The 20,604-nt window shown below is 59.6% G+C and overlaps 2 protein-coding genes across 4 annotated transcripts in view; one reads left to right on the top strand and one right to left on the bottom strand.

Moving 5' to 3' along the window:
- Positions 1 to 7,712, bottom strand: part of ESPN (espin) — a 30,255-nt gene extending 22,543 nt beyond the window's left edge. For all 3 annotated transcript variants that reach the window (XM_036228142.1, XM_016165356.2, XM_036228146.1), the window contains exons 1-2: positions 7,419 to 7,712; positions 4,217 to 4,410 (exon numbers count right to left, since the gene is read on the bottom strand). In XM_036228142.1, the coding sequence (XP_036084035.1) occupies positions 4,217 to 4,410; positions 7,419 to 7,712 (488 nt within the window). The remainder of the gene's footprint in view (positions 1 to 4,216; positions 4,411 to 7,418) is intronic.
- Positions 7,713 to 12,074: 4,362 nt separating this feature from the next.
- On the top strand, positions 12,075 to 14,788 carry HES2 (hes family bHLH transcription factor 2). The gene is made up of 4 exons (XM_016165358.2): positions 12,075 to 12,202; positions 12,295 to 12,390; positions 12,673 to 12,772; positions 12,847 to 14,788. Exons 1-4 carry the CDS (start codon positions 12,158 to 12,160, stop codon positions 13,101 to 13,103), a joined length of 498 nt encoding a protein of 165 aa, XP_016020844.2. The 5' UTR covers positions 12,075 to 12,157; the 3' UTR covers positions 13,104 to 14,788.
- Positions 14,789 to 20,604: the final 5,816 nt, after the last annotated feature.

Genomic DNA, 20,604 nt, shown 5'->3' with positions numbered 1-20,604 from the left:
ACGCACGGGATGTAGCGCCAGGTAACGTAAGGGTGCCGGGGAAAACGAGGCAGAAGACGGGGAGCGGGTGTGTGTCCCCGGGCGCATTCCAACTGATGGAGGCTCAGCGCAGGCCTTACTGCGAAGGGGAGATGCCCCCGCTCAAAGGAGGCCGAGGGAAAAGCCGGTGCGTGCCAGGGGGCGCTGGCCTGTTGGGGAGCAGCAAGGCCCGGTGGAACAGAGTAGGCGATGGGGGAGCAGGTGGAGGTGAGGCAAGGGGGGACCAGACGAGGAGGGTCTCTAGGCCATCATCAGGAAGTGGCCTTCCCTGACAGGAAACGGGGAGACTGTGGCTGATCCAGGGATCTTATTTGCATTCTCAAAGGCAGGCGGAGCTGGACAGGAAGCGGCAGGGCAGGGAGGGCAGTCGCCCAGAAACCTGACAGATTTGGACAAGGAGCTGCTGGTGGCGGTAAAGGCTGCCCCCACAAGAAGCCACTGAGAGGGGCTTCTCCTGACTCCAACAGGTTTCTCCTTTCTCAGAGTCCCCACCTGGGGCCGGGTCCCCAGTGATGATGTACCAGCTCAGGCTCTGCTGCCCAGGTGCCCTGAGCAAATGCCAGGGTAGACCTGGGGGATGGTAACTGCGAATGAATGAGCCCCCCCGCCCTGCCCCCGCTGCCTGTGGCAGAAACAGGTGTCCAGCAGGGAAGAGGCAGCCCCAGGCCCAGGCAGAGTCTCCAGCCTTCTAAGGCGACACTGAGCCCTTTAGGTCCTGGGGCTCCCTAAGGGGTGAGCAGCTAGGCTTCCTGCTCAGCGTGGAGGGCTGCCTGGCCCCCTCTGGCTGGGCTGTGGGAGCAGCCGGGCTCCATGAATGAAGCTTTACACTAGAGACCCCGGCTAGAAAGGCCCTGACGGATTAGGACCTGGAACGGAAGTGGGAGACAGACCAGAGACGGGGTGCCGTCGTGACTCAGTGGAACCTCGGCTAGTCAGCTGGCCTCTCCCAGACACCCTTTCTGTATCTGTGAGCTCCATGAGGCGGGGACATTTGTTTGATTCACAGGTGTGTCCATGGCACTTCGAATATTGCCTGGCACAGAGTAGATGCTCAATAAATATTAGTTGAATGAGTCAATCATAAAAATTAGCTGATTATAGTGCTACTGCCTAGGGTGACTGTAAGGCTCAGATTAGAGCTTGGTGCCAGGCTCCCAGCAGGCACTCGGCAGGTCAAAGCTGTTCTGAGTTTTTCCTGACTCCTGGTCAGGACACTTTCCAGTCTCTGCCCTGGGGCAGAGGAGGCCTCCAGCAAAGAAGGGAGCTGCAGGGAGCAGGAGCTGATATAAATCTTTGGGCAGACTGCTTTTCTGGCTCTCTATCCCTGGCAGAGCAGGCGCCTTAGGCTAGGAAGAGCCCAGAGCCCCCCTCCCCCCAACTCTCCCCAGACTGGAAGCTCATGCCAGGGGCGTGGCTGAGTGGGGAGGGGTTCGGTGGGGTGAGGAAGCAGGATTCCCTCCAGCCGTAGAGTGAGCACAGGTGGTTCCTCGGCCCCAGGACCCTTCCAGCTGGTGGTCAGGAGCTCTGAGGGCCACTTGCTCCTTGTGCTTCTTAGCCTGACCCAGCCACTGGTGTCCCTGGCCAGGAGAGACGACCCTCCCAGGTCCCTCTTCCTCACACCCAGGGCCTGAAATAGCCCAGCCCAGCCTCTGGCAGCCTTTGTGCCTCCAGCTTAGAGACCCTCTTTCTGCAGGGGGCTCAGAGGGCAGGTCTCCACAGGGCAGCAGCTTCCAAGGTCACCGAGGCAATTTCTCTGCCTCTGGAAGGATTTTCCCAGTGGACTGAGATAAACTGGGGGTGGGGTGGGCAGGTGGGGGTGGGGTGTTTCTGGGGTCTCAAGCCCTTTCTGACACCCCATGTGCAGCCTGACATTAGCTGGGCCCTCCCCTGAGGCCGTCCAGCCCTCCTGCTCCTCCGGCTCCTCATTGCCGTGGCCCAAGGCCGCCCACAGCCTCCCTGGGCAGGATCGAGTTTCCCACTGGTGGGGCTGGGAGCCCTTCCTCCCTCACCTGCAGGAGGGAGCTGAGCCCTTGTGAATAATTCACAGGCTTCACAGCAGGCCTGAAGGCTCAGGAGAGAGGAAAGAGAGCAGGAGAGCGAGTGAGCGAGAGAGAGCCGGCGAGCGAGCGTGGGAGGGAGGGAGCCGCAGCCCCTGGAGCCAGGCTGCCTGGGTCCCCTGATTGTGCCCTGCGGCGTAGGGCAGCCTGAGCCTCTCCTGTCCCCAGCTCCCTGCCCTGGGGTCTCCAGCTTTGGAGAGCAGGAGTCACCCCGAAGTAGGAGGCTAAGTGGGCACTGGCCCTTACCTACCCTGCCAGCAGGCCCCATCCCAATTCCCAGCCGCCCCTCCTGCCTGAGCCCAGCCTGGCAACCACACAAAAGAGCCTCCTCATCAGCCAGGTCACACACCGCTGTGGGAACAGAGCCCTCTGTCCACCTCCCCAAGATTCATGGTGGCCTCTGTGGGGCCGGCGGCTCATCAGCCCAGGCCATCTGGTCATGGAGTCAGCACTGGGCCCAATCACGGCCGGCACGTGGGAGGGGTCGGGGCACCTGAGGCCAGAGGCTTCTCGAGCCTGGGGTCCCAGCCCATAGAGGGCTCGTGGCTCATCCGAGCCCCAGGTTTCTTCCTGAGGAGCGGCTCAGGGCTCAGCCCAGGGCCTCCCCCACCCCTACCCCGGGTCCTGCTCGGCACCTCCAGGGATGGGCCAGGAGCTCCCTCAGTTCACACCGTTTGGCATTGGCACCAGCCTGGCTTTCATGGACCCCTTATGTGTGATGGGGAAGGCTGGCGGGTGCAGGAGGGTGACCACAGCCCATCCCTCCCATCTCAGGACCTTGTGTCCTCTGCATTAAGTGAGGAGGTGGGACAGAAGCGTTGGAACCACCATGGCGGGCGCGGGGCCGGGGGTGGTGTCATATCACGGGTGCTGCTCCCCGACCCGAGAGTCTAACTCGGAGCCTGGCACGCAGCCCCCTAAGGGTGCTCATGGCTACCACGTCGGGCGCCTGTTCTCAAGAGCCTCAGGGACCCACCTACTCTAAATCCCAGTGACTCTGATTTGACCCAAACCCTAGCTTGTCCAGAAACAGAGAATTCACATGAAAGTGGTACCAAGAGGCCCCTGGCAGGGATGGCTATGAAGAGAAGCCCTGGCCTTGGCGGGGGGGGGGGGGTGCTTACCTGCTGGTCTCCCACTAACCAAGCCAGGGAACCCCTTGCTTAGTGAGATGACTGCAGCCCAGCCTGGGGCCTCAGGGCGCCCTCCGTCCACGCCAGTGTGCCTAGGCCCAGGAAGCCGCCAGCCACAGCCGCCCTGTCATGAGAGGGCCAGGCCACCTTCTGCCTGCCTCCTGGTGGCCAGTGGCCCTGCAGGCACCCCCAGGAGGAAGGCCAGTGGACGGAAGCTCTCACCTGGTAGCCACCCTCCTCCTCAAGCTGTTGCTGCTTATATACTAGGCTAACAGTCCACTCAGACTGACAAAAGTCGTTGGTCGGGGCCCCCATCTATCAGGTCCCTGGGGCCACTGCGGGCCGCTCCAGACAGGGTCTGTATGGCTTTCCCCCAGGACCCCCTTCTCCTCGCACCCGCACCTAAGATCTGGCTCCCTCCCTACTCCAGGGTCCCCCGTGACGCCCCTGCTTTTCATTGAGCCCCATTTTTCCACGTGCCCCACCCTGGGGTGCCCGCGGCCCACTGCTCAGCTATGTTCTCAGGCCAGGTGCTCAGGCCAAGGGCCCCGGAGGTTCGGGGGCCCCACCACCTTGGCGGGCATGGGCTGAGGGGGCTGGAGGTGGGGTGGGCGTCTCGGTGGGCAGCCCTCTCGCCTCACTGCTGGACAATTGCCACGCCTCCGCCACTGCTTTCTCCACTAGGGGTCTAGGAGATGCTCCCGTCAACTCACCCCCCACCCCTTAGAACAGCCTTGCAATTCGGCACAGGCCGGAGCTAGAGGGACCATGGCTGCAGGCTGGTAAGAATCCTGGAGGGCAGCAGGCGGTGCTGGCCTGCGTGCCCAGGCCCCCACGTGCAGCTGCGTGTGCAGGCCTCTGGGGCGAGTGGCTGTGGGCAGCCTGCCAGCCGGGGTAGGGGCTGTCTCTGGCCTGGCCAGCTGGCCACTCCGGAGGGTCGTGGCAGCTTCTGGCACCCCCAGGGGCCCCTGAGGAGGGTGTCCTTACTCGGGGTGGTGCCCGATGAGAAGCCTCAGGGAGGGGAAGTCCCCTTTGGCGGCAGCGTAGTGGATCGGCAGGGCGCCCGTGTCTGTGGCCATGTTGGGATCCCCACCGCCGTGACTCAGCAGCCAGTCCACCACCTCGGGGTGGCCGAAGCGGGCAGCCAGATGCAGGACTGTGGCACCAGAACTGTCTTTGTCCTGTGGAAGGAGAGCCCATTAGCCCCGAAGTCTTGTCCGTCCCCCCTCTCTGGCTCAGGCAGCTTCCCGCCTCCCACCAGCCCCTGGGGCAGCTCTGTCCTCGGGCACCTAACTAGCGCTCTTTGGACCTCAGCCCCTAAGTGGCATCGCCATGCCATCCACGGCGGGCTTTCTGAGAACCGCAGCTCACGACTGTGAAATGCCCACACGAAGGGGGCTTTCGGGACGTGGCAACCTTGTCCTAGCCTCTGGCCCGGAGCCACCCTGCCTGTCACCTAGGTGCTCAGGGACTGCCCGAATGAGCGAGCGAGGGCTGCTGGCCCAGGAAGGGTGGGCTGTCAGGGCTGCACCGGGCTGGCATGAGGACTGTGGGGAGCACCCCTGCCCTCCTACATCCAACGTTTACCCCCTCTCTGTGCCCCTCCCCAGGTGTCACATGGGAAGTGGCCTCCGGCTTGGTGCACCTCCAACAACCCAGTCTCGGTGCAGAGAACTGCCCCCCACCCCCAGCAGACTCCCTGTTCCCTCCCCAGGGAACAGGCTGTGCTCTGGCTCTGTGTCCCTGCCCTGCGGAGGCAGCTGGCAGGACCTCGGCTGTCAGCCAACGGTGGTATCTGTGCGTGTGCGCTAGAGGCAGCCTCTGGGAGGGGCTTGGGCAAGACCCCCTCTCAGGCGCCCCAGAGGGGGTGCAGCAATCCTCTGGGCCCAGAAGTGCTGAATGTGTCATCTTCAGGTCATCCAGGTGTGTGTGTGCGTCTGCTATGGGAGGGGGCTGGCAGGTGCTGCTTATGTGACCTGGGCAAGGAGGAGAATCAGCGTGAACCCAGGAGTCAGCACTCAGAGGCTGGCGGGCGACTTTGGGAGAGTGGGCATGGGTTCTAGAACAGAACGAGCTCCCAGCACCAAGTGTGTGGGATGATGGAGGTGGGCAGGAAGCTGGACCGGGGCACGAGGAAGGGCCGGGGCAGGAATGAGAGGCGGGCGCGGGTTCCTAGGCTCAGGGAAGAGATGGTCCCGTGGGGACAGGTGTGGCTAAAGCAGCGGGAGACCCTCCGAGGCTCCCATAAGCAACAAGAAGGAAGAGAGCGGGCCGAGGGTCTGGGGCCCGTGGCACGACTGGAAGTCATGTCAGACTGCGGGGACAGGGGGCGAGCGACCTGGCCATCGAGCCGGGAAGAGTCAGGGAGCGCAGAGGAAGGCGAAGGGAAGCCGAGGCTGACACTGGGCCCCCTCTGCGTGCCGGAACACCCAGGCGGGACGGAGGGCTGGTTCGGTCTGTCCCCTGAGCCCAGGCCCTCGATTCCCACTGGCCTTGACGACTGGGGGGTCTGAGGCTGCAGGGGGTCCTGTTGGCTCTGGGCGGGGGCGGCAGTAAGAAGAGGACCCAGAACTATGGGCTTTGGCCTGTTCTCAAGGCTCGAACAGCCGTGTAGACCCCAGGAGCCGCACGCGCTGTGGCCTGCACCTCCCATCTGCTCATCTTTCTAGGCTGAGCTGGGTCGAGGTCATTCCCCGATCCACACACTTCTACCCCCAGCGCCCACGCCTGCTGCGGCTTGAGGGCGGGAGACTTGATAAGCTGGGCACAAGGCCATATCCTCTGCAGTGGCTCAGGAGGCTTCTAGCCAAGCCCGGACACCAGGATCGGGGAGGCATGCCACCTCCCAAAAGAGTGGGCATGGACCACGTGCCAGGAACTCTGATAACAGAGCCAGGCAGGAGATAAGGGGCCGGGCCACCTCCCAAGAAGGGCGGAAGGGGGGCCTTGCCGTCCTGAGGGAGAAAGGTGGGGGCGGGTGTCTGGTCATCCTTAGGGCACAGCCGGCCAGCTCAGTCACCCCCACCTCTTCCACATCCGGTGAACCCAGTGGTCTTGCTGAGTGACAAGTTAGTTCTGGTTCCTCCATCCACTGGCTTTCCCCAGCGACCAGCACGTCTTCTGGTCCAGCCTAGCAGACCCTCCAGGACCTGGCCCTGGTGGCTTCTCCCACCCTCATGTCACTCCTGGCCGCCTCTGCAGCAGGACAAGAATGCGTCTGCCTCAAGGCTTTGCACGTCTTGTTCCTTGCGCTCGGAACTGTCTGATTGTCACCTGGCCACTTCCTTCTCATCAGCCAGAACCCTTCTCAGAGGTCACTCCTCAGAGGGGCCTTCCCTGGCCACCTTGCCCAAACGGTCCCCGACACTCCCCGCTGCGTGGCCCAGCAGCACCTGGTGGTACCTGCTTTGCTTTCTAGCCTGTGGGTTTGCTGTCCGTGCCCTGATGGACTGGCGGGTCCAGGAGGGAAGGGCCGTCCCGAGTCCCCAGGCCTAGGACCTGCTGGGTGCTCTGTCTCCAGCAGGAGAGCTGCACATCAGAGACTGAGCTGCCTTCCCCTCTGGCTCAGGGGGGGCCCAGCTTACAGCAGCCTGGCAGCCACCAGGAGAGACCACGGAGGGTCTTGGGGCAGGAAGACTCAGGCTGGGCTGGAGAAGCAACTTGGAGCAGAGGCCAGGAGAGGCTGATGCGCGGGAGTCCGCTCAGGTGCTGGAGATGCCCCCAGTTACCCGGCCCACTGCCTCTCCCCTATGCCCTAGCCTCAGCGACACCTGCATCTCCGCCTGGGGTGAGCTTTGCCCACCGCCCTCCAGACCTGAGCCCGGAGGACCTGGGCTTCTGGTTCCGTGTGCAGGTCCTCAGTGCTCCGGCCCACTCTCTGGGACTCCCTGGGCCAGTGCTCTGCCTCCCCACCCCCAGATCAAACAGGAGCGCAGTCGAGCCCCACTCCCTCCTGCCCCCCCATCACCTGGGAGCTCTTCTAAGCAGCGCCCAGGGCTTGCGGGGGCATCTCACCCCAGGGGCCCCCTCACTCCAAGCCCCCCAAGGGGCTGCAAAGCAGGCTCAGTTGGGAGACGCCCAACCTCACCCACCCTTGAGCCGAGGCAGAGGGGTCGGGGTGGGGGCTCCAGGCCAGCACTCTCTCCTGGGGAGGAAGCCCCAGGATGGCCGGGGCGCGGCGCGGACCCACCTGCACCTTGCAGCCGCCCTGCGAGAGCAGCCACTGCAGGCAGGAGAGGTGGCCGGTGGCGGCGGCGTCGTGGGCCGGCGTGGCTCCGTTCCGCGCGCGGGCGTCGGCGGGCAGGGCGGCCTCCTCCACCAGGAAGCGCAGACAGTGCAGCCGGCCGGCGCGGGCCGCGTGGTGCACGGGCAGCGCGTCCAGCGGGTCGCACAGCGAGGGCCCCAGCTGGCCGGCGGCGTGCAGGGACTTCAGCACGTCCAGCTCGCCCTGCCGCGCCGCCTGCAGCGCCTGCTCCAGGGCCATCGCACCGCCCGCGGCGCTGCGCCCGGCGCGCAGCATTCAGCGTGCCCCGCGCGGCGCCATGCGCGGGTCCCCGGGCACCGGGAGAGTGCGCGGCGCGGCCGTCGGAGCCCTGAGCGTGGGAGGCGGAGCGGCTGCCGGCCTGGCCTCCGCCGCGCACCGCCTCGCGCTCCGCTCCGCCCCCGCGGCGCTCTGGGTCCGGGTCCCCGCAGCGCCCGGCTTAAGCGTCCGGCCCGCCCGCTGCACCGCCTCCGGCCCGCCCCGCCCGCCCCGCGCCCCGCCCCGCCGACGGGATGGCCGCGCGCGGGCCGGCCGCGCGGACTCCGGCGACAGACGCCAGGGCGCGCGGGGGCTTCTCTCCTAACTTACGTCGTGTAAAAACGGAGCCCCAGGGGGTGGGCAAACTGGGTTCGATTCTGGCTAGCCGAGCCCGCTGGGGACACAAGCCAGCAGACAATTACTGCAAATTCGAGACAGTGACAAGTGTCATCGGAACGGGAAAACGAGTGATAGGGAGTGAGCCTGGGGGGCTACGAGGGTGGTCCGGGAGGACCGTCTGAGGAGGTGCCCGGGGCTGTCTTTTGAGTGGTAAAGAGCGGCGCTCCAGTCAGGGGTGGGCAGGGGCAGAGGCCGGCGGCACGAGCCGCCCTAGCAAGTCTCGAGGGGCCCTGGCTCCAGGCCGCAGTGGGTACGACGGGTGCCGTGCTCTCAGACTGGAGGTCCTCCAGACGCCCGAGAGCGTCCCGGACGGAGGGAGGCAGGGAGAGAAGATCGGAGAGGGATGCCTGGTGCGCTCGGATTTCTGGGTTTAGAGCGGTGGGCTCAGGGCGCGCCCAGAGCTGCCGTCTGGGGTGGGGGGCAGTTAACCGCGAGCGTGAGGGAAAGCAGGGGTGCAGGGGAGAGGACAGCGCGAGATGCCGGAGCAGTCCCCAGGGGGACGGGGCCGGGGCCCCTCCCAGAGGGCAAAGGAAGGTCCCGAGGGAGGGCAGCGGGCCCGAAGAGCATCCACGGCCAGAATCCCTTCCCGGGAGCCGGAGGGAGGCACGGCCGGCCGGACACCGGGGAAAGCTGCCAGAGGCGCGGGCTGTGCAGGGGTGAGGAGGCAGTCAACACATCCTGTGACCTTGAAACAGTCTGTGCCCTTCCTTTCCCACTCCCCTCCCCCCCCCCCCCCCCCCCCCGCCGCCAGCCTACCCCCTCACTGGAGAGCCTGATTCTGGACTGTTTCACGCAGCGCCCAGCCCTCCCGGCGTCAGGCAGCACGGAAATGTAGAATGAAGCTGCTTCTAGGAACAGCGAAAGTCCAAATGGGGGACTGGGCGGCTGCAGCGGATGCCATTTCGCCGCCGCCACTTGGTGGCGCCATGTGTGATGGCCTCGGAGCTCCAAGGCGCCCAGTAAACCAGAGCAGCTGTGCCTGTGGGTTGGGGTGGGTTTCCAGTGGCTTCTACCGGCCAGACTGGCCTTGCTCCCTTCATGAGACCTGTGGCCACTGGGGTCTGGGACCCATACCTTGTGGTTTGCGGACAAAGGGAGGAAGGAGTCTTATCCTGGTAACCTCCATTCGTTGCCTGGTTCTTGCTGCCCGCTGGAGCGACTCCTTCTCTAGCTTACCCAGCCGCAGGTGCACCCTGAGAGCTGCAGAGACAAAGAGATGAAACGGCTCATCTTGGGCACCCCTCCCCTGTGCCTCCATGACTAAAATCATGTCCTGCTGTTTGGGTCCTTCACTTCCAAGATGGCACCTCTGGCTCTGGACACCCTCATCTAGAGCATGATTTTGTCATTTTGGGAGCCTTGTGCTGATGCTGCTATGGCATTAGGTACGGCAAGAGGTCCCTGAGCCGCTGCCTATAGGGACGTCTCCATAAAAGTCATGTGTAAACACCTGTCCTTGCTGACCATCTACTCAGAGTCCTCTAAGGACACTGCTCAGACTCAGGCTGAGATCCAGACCTTTTCTGTCCTCTCTGGGCTCCCTCGGGCCCACCGGTCCTCCCCAGCAGCCCCAGAGAGCCCATACTAGCCAGAACACATTTATGGCAGTCCTACAGCTTACCAGGCAATATGCCAAGCTTCAATGGCATATTTAATCCCCACGGTGACGCTATGAGACAGGTCTTACCACTATCTCAATTATAAATCTGGGGAAACTGAGGCACGGGGAGTTTTTGTTTGTTTCGATGTTAACATATCTCGCCCGAGGTGACATAAATGGAATGGGCAGAGACTAGTCGACACTGTGGTGCTCTTCCTTACTCTGCACCTTGCACCCCTACCTCCAGATGTCAGCTGAGGGACTCCCCAACACAGAAGGTCTCCTCTCATGTTTTTGCTGGGCTCAGGCCATCTGCCAATTATGTGGAAAGTGCGTGTTTGAACACTGTTCAGGCAGGGCCCAGGGATAGAGTGTGTCCTCACTGTACCCTGGGTGCCCCCGACTTCCCTAAAGCCTGAACCCCCACACCTTGCCCATGCAGTTGTCTTACCTAAGTTCCCCAGGTTATAAATAACTTCTTACTGGTAACCGGCAACCCCCCCAGGATCCTGTGGTTGAAAGGAGAGGTCGGTTACCCGGTCAAGCCTTCACGGCGATGGGAGAATGGAGGAGAAACAAAAAAATCTGAGGTAACTGGCACTGGAGAGAGTTTGCTCCCCTGCCTTCAAGTCTTAAAATGGTGGTCCACAGGCAGGGAAGGGGGCGTTCTGGGAGGAACCTTCTTTCTCAGCCCCTTTCTCCGGGAGCTAGTATCAGGGACTCTCGGCAAGAATGCAGACGTTGGGTCAGGGTGGGCTTGTGGGCACAGAACTGAGCCGGCGTGTGTGGCTGGGGTGGGGAGGGGTGATGTGTAGGACACGAATAAGTGATGCACAAAGTCCTTTTCCAAAGACTTAAAGAATAATTAATTACTTTGGAGGGGGCCGACACATAGGTACCCTGGGCTCAAAGATGCAAGGCGGACAGGAGCTGAGGAACCCACAGGCCCTGCTGGGCCAAAAGCATTGAATGATATATTCTCATAATTAGAACTGTTATGGGGGTTAATGGAGCCAAAAAGCTCCTGGCCCTGAGCTTGGCACACAGCGCGCGCTTCATAAATGGTGGCCACCTGGCCCTTCGCGTGGCAGACAGGTACGCTAGCCCGCGCTCCCTCTCACGCAGGCTGCTCGGAGGCTCTTCCTGATGGGCACGCTGGTCTTCTTGGGACCTGCTGGGGAAGCACGTGGCAGGAGGACTTGGGACAAGCAGAGGATGCGGGGCAGGGAAATGGGAGTTGGCTGCGGTGGGGGGCGTGCTCAGCACCCTGGACAGCGTCTTCCCGGCTCTGTTCCTCGGTGCCTCCTCCAGACCTGGTTGGGTGGGTCCGCCCACCATCCGCCCAATGGGTCGGCGGGGCAGTCCGCAGTGCCGTCCGGGCCAGGTGGCCGTTGCCCCGCCAGCCGGTTGGGGGAGGGCGGCGCCGAGCAGATGGGCGGGCGGAGGACGCCCAGCCAGTTTGCTGCAGCAACGGCCACGCGGTGAGGAGGCGGGCCCAGCGGCTGCCCGGGCCAAAGCGGGCGGCGGGGAGCCGGCACCCACAACCGCCCCGCCTGTCCCACGAGTGGGGACTGGAGCTAGAGCCGGTTAAAATGAAAATGAGTTCTGAGGGCTTCCGGGTTGCTGGGTCTTCTCTGGACCTCAGTTTCCCCATTCGGAACTGAGGAAGGGGAACCCTGGCCAGGCGGTCCAGGGGCCGAGGCCTAGTCCAGGTTCGGCCAGTTCTCAGCAGCCAGGACCTGACCAGGCTGAGACCTCTCCCTGGGCCTCGGTTTCCGTTTCCTGCTAGACCCTCCTGTCCGCAGAGCGACTGGCGGGGGCGAATCTCTCCTAGGAGCAGAAACTCGCGTGCGAGCTCCCCTAGTCTTGGGTCTTGGGGGTCTGGCTGCCACCGGGTCCCCTGCCTGAGCCTAGGGCGGAGTTCAGAGGAGGCGCTGGACAAGGAGGGACCGCAGCCCCAGCAAGGCGAGGCCTGGCGTCACGCATGCGCCTCCTGCCCGCCGGGACAGGGCTGCGATGGCACCCTTACACACCCCTGCAGGTGCGCGCGCGTGTGTGTGTGTGGGGGGGTGCCCCGGGCCTGCGACCCCACTGCAGATGGGACGCGAAGGCCTGGAGCGAGATCCCTGGGGCTCTGCCGACCCCCTCCGAGCTCCAGCCCGCGCAGGAACAAAGCTGAGAGGTGGGACCCGCAGGCGGCCTGACTCTGCGGGGCGGGGCGGGGCGGGGCGGGGCGGGCAGCACCGCCTTCTTAAAGCCGGGCTGCGGGCGTGGCGCGCTCACCACTGGCGCCCGCCGGAGCGGCGCCCTCCCGGGGCCTCCCTCGCAGCGCCGCGTCTCTGCTCCGCGTGGGGGCGGGCGCGCGCCTCTCACGCACCCGGCCCGCAGCGGCGCCGCTTCGCCATCCAGCATGGGGCTGCCTCGGAGGGCGGGAGATGCGGCAGAACTTCGTAAGGTAGGAGCTGGGGACTGGGGCTGGGCGGGGCGCGCGGGACTGGGGGCCCAGCCTGCGCCCCGCCGTAGCGCGGCCTCGGTGTCCGCCCGCAGAGCTTGAAGCCGTTGCTGGAGAAGCGTCGCCGCGCGCGCATCAACGAGAGCCTGAAGCAGCTCAAGGGACTCATCCTGCCGCTGCTGGGCAGGGAGGTGCGTGCCGAGGCGCTGGGGGCCGGGCAGGGGGGTCCTGGGACGCGGCGCGAGGTGGGCGGGCGGGCCGAGGTGCCTCCGCCCCAGGGACCGGCGAGGGGGCTCCGCGCGCGTCGCCCAAGACAGAACCCCGATGGGGTCTGGCCTGGGGCAGCCGACCCGCCGCGGACCGTTGCGCGCCAGGCGCCCAGCTCCTGGCAAGATCGCGGGGCTCAGGCAGCCTGCCGGAGATGAATCTTGGTTGTCTGTTTTTCTGTCCCTCTCCCTGGTGGCCGGGCGCAGAGCTCCCGCTACTCTAAGCTGGAGAAGGCGGATATCCTGGAAATGACCGTGCGCTTCCTGCAGGACCAGCCTGCGTCCTCCTGCCCCGGGGCAGAGCCCAGTGAGTGACTCCGCCCCAGCCCTGCCCCGCGCCCCGCGCTTCGCCCCAAGCCTCACGGGCCTCTCCTCCCGCAGCGCCCCGCGACAGCTACCGCGAGGGCTACCGCGCCTGCGTGGAGCGACTGACGCGCGTGCTGCCGGCCTGCAGCGTGCTGGAGCCCGCCGTGAGCGCCCGCCTGTTGGAGCACCTGCGGCGGAGGGCGGCCGGCGCCACCCCTGACGGCGGGAGCGCTGGGGACTTCTGTGGCCCTCCCTCGCCCTCCCCGCCGCCCGCCCCCATGCCCTCGCCGCCTGCGCCACCCTGTCGCCAGAGCTTCTGGCGGCCCTGGTAGCCCCCAGGCTGGGCCGCCGACCCTGCTGACTGAGAGGCACCTGGAGACCTGACGGACTGAAGAAGCTCTTGGTGGTGACTGCCATTTCCACCACGAGGGATCAGCCCAGCACCCCACAGCCAGAGCAAGAGCCAGATGTTTGGGATCTGAACGGAAGACCTGGGGGACTCAGTTAGGGGACATAAGGGAAGAGGCCCTGCTTCATTCCCAGCTTGGGGGGTCTGGGGAAGGTGGCTGCAGTGGAGGATGAAACCCCTCACCCTCTCTGTGGCTGGTGGCTCTGGGACTGGGCTAGCCACAGCTGCCCCAGCACTGACACCAGCCCAAGGCCCGGGCTAGGAGCTCACCTGAGCCAGGTGCAGCTATCTGATCGGACGGGTTCCTGCCCTCCCAGCCCTTCTGGAACCTGCCTCCTTGCCAGCTCTGCCTGGGAACCTCTGGGCACACAGAAGCAATGACCTGAGGGACTCTGCAGGCAGGGGAGCCATCACCTACACTTCTGGGCTCACCTGCCCAACACCTCGAGTGAGAGAGACTGGATGCAGCCGGGGCCCTGTGTCACTGGGGTGGGGGGCGGGGGAGGCTTTGCTAGGTGGTCTTGGGAGGATTTATTTCCTCAAGCATTAATTTAACCTGGTATATGTACCAGGTGAGGAAGGGGTGGGGAAAGACCGAGGGCGCCCTGTGGCCTCAAGGAGGTCAGCATAGAGAGGGGACCAGGACCCATGTCACATCAGCAGAAATTCAAAGGATGACAGCAGGTGAAAGACTAGGAAACACCTTCCCTCATGTCATCTGACAAACTGCTCCCTGCTGCTCTTCAAGATGGGCTACTGCAAGCAACTTGTTCTTAAGACTTTTCTTTCTTCCCTGCGGAAGCCAGGAGAGCCTGCGAAGACTCAGGGAGGGGCCCACAGATCCCAGTGGTGGGTGCCCGAGAGAAGGCAGTCAGGTTCCCACCATTTCACGGGGGTGGGAGAGTGGGAGTGACCTCCCCAGTACCTAGTCCAACAGCCTGAACAAAGGACCAGGGCCCTAGGGGCAAGAAGACAGAGCTGATGGGGGAATGAGGGTGTCACCAAACCATGCCGACCTTGGCAGTGATTTCGATGGCAGGATGTGGGGACGCTGTGCGTGTTATTGAAGAAGTGACTGTTAAGATAACAGGGGGAGCCTCTAGCAAGGTGTCTTTTCTGGGCCCAGCTGGCTGGACTGTCAGCTCCTGGAGGGCAAGACTGAGACTGAGGGCACTGCTATGTCCCCAAGGCACTGGGGACAGTGAATCCTCAAGAAACACAGTGGGTTAATGAATGGGCGATGCGACCAGACCCTGGTATGCTGTACCCTGGAAAGCCTGGCCTTCGCCTCGACTCCCACCCCGGGGGCCCCTAATATCAACACTTTGATATCTGCTCCATCAGGGCCTGTGCTCCTGGCCGGTTTGGAAAGTAGGGAAGGTCGTTTCTGCTTGCTGTAGCCTGTTCCTGAGAGTTCACGACAGCCGGTGACTGCCCTGCTGAGATACTGGGAGCAAGGGGAGGAGGAGGGACAGGTAACCCGCTGCGTGTGAGCTGGAGTTTCCTCCTTGGGTCAAGAACTCCACATCTGGCGTACACCGGGCTGGCTGCGTGTCCCCATAATAAAGAACTTTCAATACAGATTTAAACTCTGTGAGTACTGACCAACCACAGGCCCCTGTCCTTCTTGTGGCCGTATCTGTCACTTCTTGTTTCTGAGGCCCATCCCCGGTCCGCAGCTCTGGGACTCTCATTGACCTGACCCCAACCAAGCTGTAAAATGCAAGCAGCCAGGGAGGGGATGTGTAGATAAGCCAGTGACTCACAGGGCCCGGCATTCTGGGCACCTGGGCTTGTCGGCCAGCCGAGTCCTGCCAGGAAGCTGGGACAGGCCCAGGATGGTAAGGTTCTGGGCCTGAGGTGAGAAGCCAGCTTCCTAGCAGAGATGTGTAAGAGGTGCCCTGAGGTCACTGCGGGGCTTGTGAACTGGAACTCTGTCATCCTCCATGGGGCACCTGCAGACACCTCCTCCTCCCAGCCCCCGGGATGCCCAGCCCCTGTCTGACAGCCAAAGGTGAGCGCAGGGCCATGTGGGCTTTTTCTCTGTGGGAGGGAGGCTACCTCACTCCAAGAGGATTTCATAATCTGTAACAAGGCCCACTCTGCGCCCGATGGCTGGTTCTCACTGCCTTTCTGTGATGGCCCCATGACTGCCTCTAACTCCGTCTGGTCATCACGCTTGGTTGGCGAAAAGGGTCCCGTGTTCCTCATAAACCAGTGGGTGAAATGATCCAGTGACTCAAGGACAACCAGAGCACTGAGCTGCCTGGGAGACGTGGGCTGGGGACAGGCCCCACCCGTCCCCTGGCACCAGTTAATTTGGAGAGGTCAAATCTCTGTCGTGAGGGAGCATAAAGAGCGGGTAGCCAAGGAGGCCCCCCCTCACAAACATTTACAAATCACTCAGCTCTGCCTGCGAAGCCCGGACTCTGTGGCTGCATCTCCCACTGGTTTATCTGGACAGGAGTAGAATGCACGCAGCCCGTGGGGAGGGGTCTGGAAAAATGCCCCGCTCTGCAGAACCCTCCCCACCATGCTTCGGGGTGACCCCTCTGGAGACCGTGGCGGAATAGAGGGGCACCTCCCCCATCATGTGTAGGCACCTCCTACTCTAAACATCAGGCCATATTTACTTTTTCAAAACACGCCGGGCGGTTCCAGCTGTTCCGGAAAAGAACTAACCCAGCCAGTGGGGTTATTTCCTTGGCTTTACATCTCGTCTGAGCTCCTCAGCGGTGCGGCTGTGTCTCTGGGGTGCTGAGTGTGTGAGTGCGTGTGCATGTGCGTCACTGCGCCCACGGGTGCCCGCCCTGCAGAGAGCTGCCTGAGCGTGCGCTGTCAGGGAGAAGCCAACCACCTACTGAGGAGTCCCTGTGAGCAACTAGTTTCAGTCTGGATTGTGAGAGAGGCCCTGGCAAACTCCCAGGTGCTTAAAGCAGCCATAATAAAACTTCAAAGGTTTCAGGAGTGTGGGAACAGGGCTAGAGGGCGCCCTGGGAGGTGTACACGTGGTGCTTTGTCACCTGAGATCCACTGGAGGGCAGCAGGGAGCAAGGCTGGGTGGCCGGTCACAGGACCTGAGGCACTTATATATATATGCGCAATTATGAGTATAGAGTGATGACAAAAATGAATACTTGTTCAGAATGAAAATATAAGTCACATCGAACCAGTGGCACTCGCAGCCGACGTCTCATCCTTTTGGGTTCTTTCTAAGCAATTTGCCAGACACACTTCTGCAGAAGTGCTTCCTGGTGGCAACTCTGGCCTCCCCCTCTCTGCTCCTAGAACATTCTACTTCTCCATGTCTTTGCTCTGTGAGCAGCTCCAAGCTTACACCTCATCGGCCTCACGGAAAAGCCACCTCTGGCCCCCACGGGACTTGTGATCTGCTCAACTAACTGACAAGATAAATGTCTTCCATTCGCTTCGCCCCTTCATTACAGGTGCTATGTAAAAAGATGCATGTTTACACAAACGTTTTCATCGTTTATGGCATTTTTTGTCCTTTCACTATCTGGGGAGCTCGTGAAATGCAGATTTCCAGGCGCCTCTCCAGGGGTTCTGACTTCCTGTATCTGAGTGAATAGCCTCATCCTATTAACCCGAGGACAGGTTGATCTGCACCAGCAAAGACCCTGCATCTGAGAATGGCGGGCGCCAGGGGCTGGAGAAGGCGCGGTTTCGTGTTCTGCGGGTACAGTTCCAGTTTTGCATGATCGCAAGGGTTCTGGAGATGGGCGGTGGTGCTGGTCGCACAACCACGGAACTGCAGACTGGAGAGCAGTTCAGATGGTAAACTCGATGTGTGTTTTACCACCAAAAAACAGTGGGTTCCAGACCTGAAAACTGTCCGAGGTAGGGGAGGCGGGCAAGGAGGGGACCGTTATGTTTTATTGAGGTCGCCACCCCAGTCTCCGATGGTCCATCCTGTTTCCTTTCATTGGGCAGACCACGCAGTGCCCTTACTGGCTGCCCATCTATTTTGCCCTCTGGACGCCAGGCTCTTTTAGCCACGTCCACTACCCTCTGTGAGTCAGGCCTCCCTGGCTTCCACCTCGTCTTTGCCACTTGTTGGAATAATTCTGATCTCCTGGCTTGTGACAGTTAGGCACTGCCACTGGATCTCTGCCGGTCTGGAGTCCATCACCCCAGGATGACAGGGATCCTGGTCCCTTGATGGCATCTCCTACTCTTGGCCACCGCTCCACTCTAGGCCTTCCTGACTCACTTGGCGAATGGTGTATCTGTCAGGTCCTCCCAAGAGACCTACTTCTTTGGCGGTTTTTCCAGCCCTGTAAAGCACGTGCATCGTAGCATGGCCCCTTCTCTGAGGCCCTGATGCACAGCTGGCCTCACTTGGTGTCACCTCGCCCACACGACTGGAGCCATCTCAACAGCACGATGGCACCATCTCGACGCCAGGGCAGTCCATCCAGTATCCTGGACGATGCTCCCAAAGCAATACACTCTGCCTTGGCCAGTTCTCTTTTCCATCCTCTGGAGTCAGCGCCCTCAGAATCCAATCCCACGTGCTCTCTCTAGAACTTGTAGCTCCTTTGGGGCACGGCCCCTGCCCCCCAATATCAGGCTCAGCATGCCCCAGCCGGGCTAGATGAGAACTCTAGTCATTAGCCTGCTTACGTGCTACTTGTGCTAATAAAAGACAGCCAGGGCCTTATATCTGCTTCTGCATTCGGGGGCGCTGTGACATGTTGTAAGGTTGAAGTGTGTGAAGAAAATCTGGCCTGATATAAATATATAGTTGAAAAGGGAGGAGCATTTTAATAGTCTTTTCAGGAAGTTGTGCATATTTTCCTTTGATGCTACACCGAAACCCAACAAGTGTTAGTGTCTTAAAGGTCAACTGAATGCAGGATCTAGAACTGTATCGATGTACTGTTTGTTCACGTTCCCTTACGTTACACTCCATTAATCTAGCTGGCAATCTGAATTAATCTTTCACCTGTGTGCGATTATGTAACATCGCGCATTTGTCATCTGAGAAATACTGGTTCCCTGTGGTATGCAGAGCTCCCAGATGGCGACTCCTTCCATTTCATTGTATCATCACACATCAAGTGGCCTCTCTGGAAAAACATTGTAAATTTGTGAGAGAATGAGAATGAAAAAAAAAAAAGGCAATAACATTTTGGTATAATTATAAAATAGTTTTTAGCTCACGGACCCACCGGAAGGGTCTCGGGGACCTCCAGGGGTCCACGGGGCGCACGCTGGGAACTGCTGGCATAGTACAGGTCTAGTGAAGAAGGTGAAATGTGGAGACGATAAAGAATTATATGTTAAAAAAAATAAATCCAAAACGGGGCAGAGGAGGAGGGGGGAAAAGAGCAAAGGACAGACGGAACGAACGAAAAAACAAACAGCAAACGGCAGACTTAAACCCGGGGCTATCGACCGTCTCGTTAGGTATAAACAGTCTGAACGCTCCAAGTAAGAGGTAAACGTGGCCGGGCAACATAAAAATGCAAGACCCTGCTACTGCGAGCGGTTCGACAGGAAGCACGTTTTATTTCTTTTCTTCTGTGGGACCCGCTTCCTCACTTTTTTTTTCCTCTCCAATATTTGGATTTGGTTAGAGCAGCTCTGAAGGGTCTGGAATGAGACCGAGAGTCTCACTAGTGATGAAGGTGATAATGGAGGAGAAATGAAAGTCAATTAGAAGGCGTACGGTCAAGCCTTGGTCACCAATGCGATACAGAAAAAGAGTGAGAAGAAACCAAATATGCCTGGAGAGGACCCCGTGATTCGGAAAATGAACAGCCTTAATTGATTTTCCGAAGTTTTCCTCTCCCCTCATTTGCCATGGTACATGACCCCTGAAGAAATACACCTTAAATACAGAGACAGAAACTGAACATAAAGAGACGGAAGAGGATCGTGATGGTTAACTTCACATGTCAACTCGACTGGCCACAGAATGCCTAGATTAAATATTCCTGGGCGTGAGCGTGAGGGTGCTCCCCACACAAGGTCAGCATTTGAACCGGAAGACTCGCTAAGATAGATGGCCCTTCCCAAGGTGGGACAGCGACTTACACCTCCGGCTCCCCTGGTGTTCATGCTTCAGACTTAGATGGACACCACTGACCTTCCTGGGTGTCCAGCTCGCAGATGGCGAATCAAGGGACTTCTCCACCTCATCATGTGAGGCAGTTCCTCCTAATCTCATAATAAATCAATCTCTTTCTTTTCCTCCATATATATATGTCTGTATATCTCCTACTAGTTCCTCTGACTAATACAAAGATACATATTATTAACACTAATCAAAAGAAAGCTGGAGTAGCCACATTAACATCAGGCAAAATAGATTTCAGAACATGAAATATTATCAACGACAAAGCGGGACATTTCATAATGATAAAAGAATCACTTCATCAAGAAGACATAAACATTTTAACTGTATACGTGCTTAGTAACAGGGCTTCCAAACACACAGAGCGAAACCTGACAGCTGAAAGAAACAGTCAAATCCACCATGACAGTTAGGGCTTTCAGCACTCTTCACGGGGTAATCGATGAAACAAGTAGAATGAACATCAGTAAGGCTACGGAAGACTCGAACAACACTCTCGACACACTTGACCTAACTGACTCTTACAGAGCCTTGCACCTGACATCAGCAGTCACCAAGACAGACTGTATGCTGGGCCATAAATAAATGTAAAGGCATTGAAAATGGACAGAGTGTATTTTTCGACTAAAACAGAGCCCAGTTAAAAACGAGCCCTGGAAAGCTATCCAGAAAAATCCCCAGATACTCAGAAATTAAACAATAGACTTTTAACCCATAAGTCAGAGATGAAATTACAAGAAAACTAGGAAATGTAATGAAGGGAATGGAAATGAAAACATTTCACATCGAAACTTGTGGGATACAGTCAAAACACTGCTCGGAGCTGGATTCATAACTTGAAAGGCTCATACTAGAAGAGTAAGGTCTGAAATCAATGCTCTATCTAAGCTTCCACCTTAAGAAGCCAAATAAACCCCTAGTGCATAAAAGAAAGGGGTGATAAAGATAGGCACAGAAATCTAAAAAATAAAAAATAGAGAAAATTCTTGAAAAGTTGATTTCTTTAAATCATCAATAAAATTGACAAATGAAGCTCGACTAATCAAGAAAAAAGGGAAAAGTTTCAAGTAATCAATAGAGAAACCACTACAGGTACCACGGAACTGGAAAGACTCCTAATAACAATTTTAAATGAAGTGAAAAAATTCCTCAAAAGACACAAATTACCAAAAGTGATTCAAAAAGAAATAGAAAACCGGAATAATCTTGTATTTCCTATGTTTCTTAGAAGATAAACTTTATAAGTTAAACCTCCCCACAAAGAAAATTCGATTCAGATGGTTTCACTGGTAATTTCATATAAAACATTTAAGGAAGAAATAAT

This window comes from Rousettus aegyptiacus, unplaced genomic scaffold (genome assembly GCF_014176215.1).
Source record: "Rousettus aegyptiacus isolate mRouAeg1 unplaced genomic scaffold, mRouAeg1.p scaffold_m13_p_1, whole genome shotgun sequence".
NCBI classification, from domain to species: Eukaryota; Metazoa; Chordata; class Mammalia; order Chiroptera; family Pteropodidae; genus Rousettus; species Rousettus aegyptiacus.
The sequence above is the reverse complement of the archived record's forward strand: the minus strand, read 5'-3'. Positions and strand labels throughout refer to the sequence as shown.

Coding starts and splice junctions, on each gene's coding strand:
- HES2 (XM_016165358.2), top strand. CDS start 12,158: ATGGGGCTGCCTCGGAGGGCGGGAGATGCGGCAGAACTTCGTAAG. Junction 12,203..12,294: donor ATGCGGCAGAACTTCGTAAG/GTAGGAGCTGGG, acceptor GTCCGCCCGCAG/AGCTTGAAGCCGTTGCTGGA. Junction 12,391..12,672: donor TGCCGCTGCTGGGCAGGGAG/GTGCGTGCCGAG, acceptor GGCCGGGCGCAG/AGCTCCCGCTACTCTAAGCT.